The sequence below is a fragment of the Carassius gibelio genome, chromosome B1 (assembly GCF_023724105.1).
Source record: "Carassius gibelio isolate Cgi1373 ecotype wild population from Czech Republic chromosome B1, carGib1.2-hapl.c, whole genome shotgun sequence".
Lineage (NCBI taxonomy): Eukaryota > Metazoa > Chordata > Actinopteri > Cypriniformes > Cyprinidae > Carassius > Carassius gibelio.
Window position 1 is genome coordinate 32,960,755 of NC_068396.1, and position 4,934 is coordinate 32,965,688.

General features: G+C 51.9%; 1 protein-coding gene across 1 annotated transcript; it reads right to left on the bottom strand.

Moving 5' to 3' along the window:
• Positions 1-556: 556 nt before the first annotated feature.
• Positions 557-2,030, bottom strand: LOC127948391 (uncharacterized). The gene is made up of 5 exons (XM_052544828.1): positions 1,919-2,030; positions 1,603-1,818; positions 1,029-1,199; positions 805-954; positions 557-610 (listed from the first exon to the last, which is right to left on the bottom strand). Exons 1-5 carry the CDS (start codon positions 1,970-1,972, stop codon positions 557-559), a joined length of 645 nt encoding a protein of 214 aa, XP_052400788.1. The 5' UTR covers positions 1,973-2,030.
• Positions 2,031-4,934: the final 2,904 nt, after the last annotated feature.

Sequence of the window (4,934 nt, forward strand, 5' to 3'; positions counted from 1 at the left end):
TATATAACAAAGCATGCAAACAAACAGCCTCTTTTATCATGTTTGTTTTGTGATCGCACATGTTCCAGTGACTTATATCTTAGTTTTCTGATAACTTCTCTTGATGAAATGATGAGGTTGCATGACGTTGTTCTGAGAGGCGTGTAAAGGGTGTGTTTTAGTGACGTGCAGCGGTGCTTCAAGCTCCACTGTGGAAACCCTGCGCTATTCTGGCCTCGGTGCTACTGGCCTATGGATAGTCAAAACAACGTTTCAAATGCTAAAACGAATTGCGATATGGCTCGCACTGACCCGACAATGGAAATGCGGCTATTGTGTGCTCGTTCACCTGTGACTCCTGCAGGACGAGCATCTGATTGACTCGCCGTCTGCAGCCGCGGATCAGATTCATGACTTTACTAGAGCTGAAGCTCTGGATTCGTGAACAGGTGAAGCCCTGCAGCACCTGGAAAGACACGCTACACACACACACACACACACACACACACATGCACGCATGTTAACATGGTCAAAACTAACACACCACTATCTAATCTCACTAATAAGAGCTTGTCACTCACTCATCTGGGTTGCTGAACTGTGCAGCGACGTTTTCAAAGATCAAAACGGCCTGAGAGGAGCAGAAATTCAATCGTGTCATTATTATTATTATTTACCATATGCACTTCATTGATCTCAACATACAAGCCATTAATCAAGTAGATAGATAGATAGATCAAATACAGTGATAGTAGAGCATTTTTCTCTTATCTTTCTAACAGAAATCATGTTTTCACTGCATCAGGAGGCAGACGCCTGACGCACCTGCTCCTGTTTCCATTTCTTCTGGTTGACCGTCTGTGCTGCCGCGGAGGACTGTGACACATCCTGCAGGAAAACACGTGGGATTTCTGTGGCCAGGAGGTCAGGAACGTTTGTGATGACGGCATCAGACGAGCTGTTGACCGTGATGATCTAAAGAGAGACAGAGAGACGTCAGGAGACGAGCTGAGTCGAACCAGAGATGTGTGAATCTGAGCGAGGGTCACCTGGCTGACGATGGTCTGCTGGACGATCACAGGTGCGCTGAAGACGTTGGTCACGAACAATTCAGATTTCATTGCCTCAATGAAGATATTTCCTGAGATTAGGTTAAAGATTGATGATTGAACACCGATGATCAGTGAACCCAAGTTCTGCAGGCTGGCTGCACTGTTTATCTGCCACAGACACACACATGTGTTAGTACATCTAGCATTATATAACAACAGATGAATAAGTGAATCAAACTATATAAATGAGTCAATTAATCACTGGTCTGTTCAACAATATTGATGCTTTCAAGAATTAAATGAGAAACTGTCATTATATTGAAATGAATCCTTGATTCAACTATTTTGTTCAACACCACGACAGTCTTTATGAATAAATCACTGATTCAACAACCCTTTCAACAACACTAATACATTTCAGGGAAAAAAGGCTTTATGATTCAGCGAATCTTTGATTCAAACTATTTGTTCAACACTGATTCACTCAGGAATGAAGCACCTCTACTATGTGTTCCTGAGAGGCACATCTTGTGAGATTCATTGGGCTTTGGGAGGTATTGGTGGTGTGTACCTGGTAAACTCCAGACGACAGCAGGGTTTGGATGATCATCATGGCCTGATCGAGGTTCCAGCCCTGAACTAGTCTGAGCACGGAGAGTGCATTGAGCAGCACATTCCCTCCAGTGCCGCTGATCTGAGCCGTGCTCAAACCTGTGGACGACTGACCCAGAGCCGTGATGGTATCCAGCGTCAGAACCGGCGCGTTACTGGCCAGAGCCGCAGACACCTGCACACACACACACACACACACACACGCACGCACGCACACGGGTTTAGCTCAGAGCTGATTTCAGCTGACATAAACACTCAGTCACTCCTGTATGTACTTCAGGAAGGATGTCGATGCAGTTCTGATGGACACTGGATGAGATGTTCTTCATCTGCTCCAGACTCAGCTGAAGGAAGGAGCTCGCAGGAGCCAAGCAAAGGAACTTCAGAGGAAGACTGTGAACACACAAACATGACCCAGCCTGGGTTGGTTTGTGGGTCTAAAATGATCTATAGTTTATATGTGTCACACACCTGGACTCATTTAGCTTGTTTTTGCCCGTGACCCAGTTTCTGTCTTCCGTGTTTAGTTTGATTAGTTCCCAGGTGTCTATTATCTTCCTCATGTGTTCCATGTCCCTGTTAATTTAATGATTCCATCCACCTGTGTTTCCCCAATTATCTGTTGTACATAAGCCTTGTCCTTCAGTTCTGTTTTGTCGGGTCTTCTCACTTGTGCTCACTTGTCCTCACTTGTGACCACTTGCTACTTACGTGTGTCTACCTCTGTGCTCCATGTTGGATATCCCCTGTGTTGGATATATTAAAAACCTTATTCCGTTTACCCTCGACTCCGTATTCCTTCAGGCAGCGTAAAACCGTGACAGAAGACCCGACCTCAAAAGAGAAAATAGAAAACTGCGTGTTCTTCCCTCCGTTTTGCTTTTGTTTTTTTTTTTTCACAGTCTTTTCTTTTCTTAGTGTCTATGGATCCCCTCTATCGTCCCGAATTCCTCATCCTTCTGCTGAAGCAGGAAGGACGTTCTCTCGAGGACCATACCAGACAGTTTTTCCTATTAGCTAATGCCACCAGCTACCCGGACGGCGCGCTCTGCACCTTCTACAACACCAGCCTGAACTCCAAATGCAGAGCGTTGTCGTCCGAAGATGGTCCTCGAGAGGATTTCGCCGCATACGTGGAGTGGACTCTGGCGAGAAATGGGTCACCTCTCACCGTCTGCCCCATAGAGGACCTCGCCAGCCCCACTCCTGACCCAGAGACCAGCCAGCCACCATCACGCCGCACGGAGCCAGAGCCCACCGCAGCCGCAGAGCCCGAGCCATCCACTGTCAGGGAACAGGATCTCGAGAGCACGACTGACCAGGTGTGTGAGCCGGCAACACCGTGCATCGTGGGAGTCCTCGTGGAGATCGAGGGCGTGGAGGAAAGCCCTGCCCACACTCCTGCGACTGAGGGTGAGCTATATGCAGTCTCTGAAGATCATATGGAGCAAGTTCAGGATCTGATGGACTGGTCTATGGAGGTAATCCCTAATTTTCCTGTTTCCCCGCTGGTTCCGTCCAGCCCTGATTCCCCTGTATACCCTCTCAGTCTCCCACTCCTACCTCCTCCAGTCATTTCCTCTGCTCCATTTCCGCTGGTTCCGCCCAGCCCTGAGTTTTCTGTTTCTCCGCTGGTTCCGCCCAGCCCTGAGTTTTCTGTTTCTCCGCTGGTTACGCCCAGCCCTGAATCTTCTGTTTCTCCGCTGGTTACGCCCAGCCCTGAGTTTTCTGTTTCTCCGCTGGTTACGCCCAGCCCTGAGTTTTCTGTTTCTCCGCTGGTTACGCCCAGCCCTGAATTTTCTGTTTCTCCGCTGGTTACGCCCAGCCCTGAGTTTTCTGTTTCTCCGCTGGTTACGCCCAGCCCTGAGTTTCCTGTATCTCCGCTGGCTCCGCCCAGCTCTGAATCTTCTGTTTCTCCGCTGGTTCCGCCCAGCTCTGAATCTTCTGTGTCTCCGCTGGTTCCGCCCAGCTCTGAATCTTCTGTGTCTCCGCTGGTTCCACCCAGCTCTGAATCTTCTGTGTCTCCGCTGGTTCCGCCCAGCTCTGAATCTTCTGTGTCTCCGCTGGTTCCGCCCAGCTCTGAATCTTCTGTGTCTCCTGTATTCCCTCCCAGCCTCCCTCTCCCGCCTCCTCTCAAACCTGCTGGTCCCTCTACTCCTCTTTCGCTGGTTCCGTCCAGTCCTGATCCTCCTGTCCTTCCTCCCATCCTTCTCCTCTCTCCTCCTCCTAGACCAGCCAGTTCCTCGCCATCCCTGCTGGTGCCAGTCAGTCCCGCAGCTCACCCTCAGTCCGCGCCATCGGGGCGCGGTGGTTCGCCGCTGGACTGCCAGTCTCCAGCTCCGCCTTGGCGTGTTAAGGCCCTGTCTCCGCCTCCAGCCTCCGAGCCCTGGACTCCTCCTCGGTCCTTCGACCCAGCGGCTCCGCCTTGGCTCTTAGCTCCCTCGTCTCCACCGTGGCCTGTCATCCCACCTGCTCCACCGGGCTCCCTCGTCCCTCCGGCTCCACCTTGGTCAGTCGTCGACCATCCGCCGCCTCGGGACTCCACTCCTCTGGTTCCACCTCGTCACTCCATCCCTCCGGCTCTGTCAGGCTCCTCCTTCCCTCCGGTTCCACCTCCATCCTCGGTCGCTCCGGCTCCACATCGGTCTGCCAGGACCCTGCCTCCGCCTTGGTCGCCTGAGCCTTCTGCTCCACCTAGGCCCTCCGGAACCTCGACGTCCCCCTGGCTCTGCGGCTGTGCTGCTCCATCTTGGGCTCCTCACCCACCGGTGCAGTCTCCGCCTGTCGGCCCCCTGGTGTCGTCGACCCTTCCTTCACCATGGCTCCTCCCGCCGTCGACTCCACCTTGGATCTCCGTCCTGGCTGGTCTCTGGTGGACCATCTGGCTCCTCCTGCTCCTGTCTCCTCCCTGGCTCCTCCCTCCGTCGTCTCCTCCCTGGCTCCTCCTTCTGTGGTCCCTGTCTGCTGGCCCCCTCCTGGGAGTCCGTCCTCCACCGGAACCTCCTCCCAGGTTCCCACCCATGCCTCCCTCTGTTGTTTCTACGGTGCGAGGACGCACCTACCGGGAGGGGGGAGTACTGTCACACACCTGGACTCATTTAGCTTGTTTTTGCCCGTGACCCAGTTTCTGTCTTCCGTGTTTAGTTTGATTAGTTCCCAGGTGTCTATTATCTTCCTCATGTGTTCCATGTCCCTGTTAATTTAATGATTCCATCCACCTGTGTTTCCCCAATTATCTGTTGTACATAAGCCTTGTCCTTCAGTTCTGTTTTGTCGGGTCTTCTCACTTGT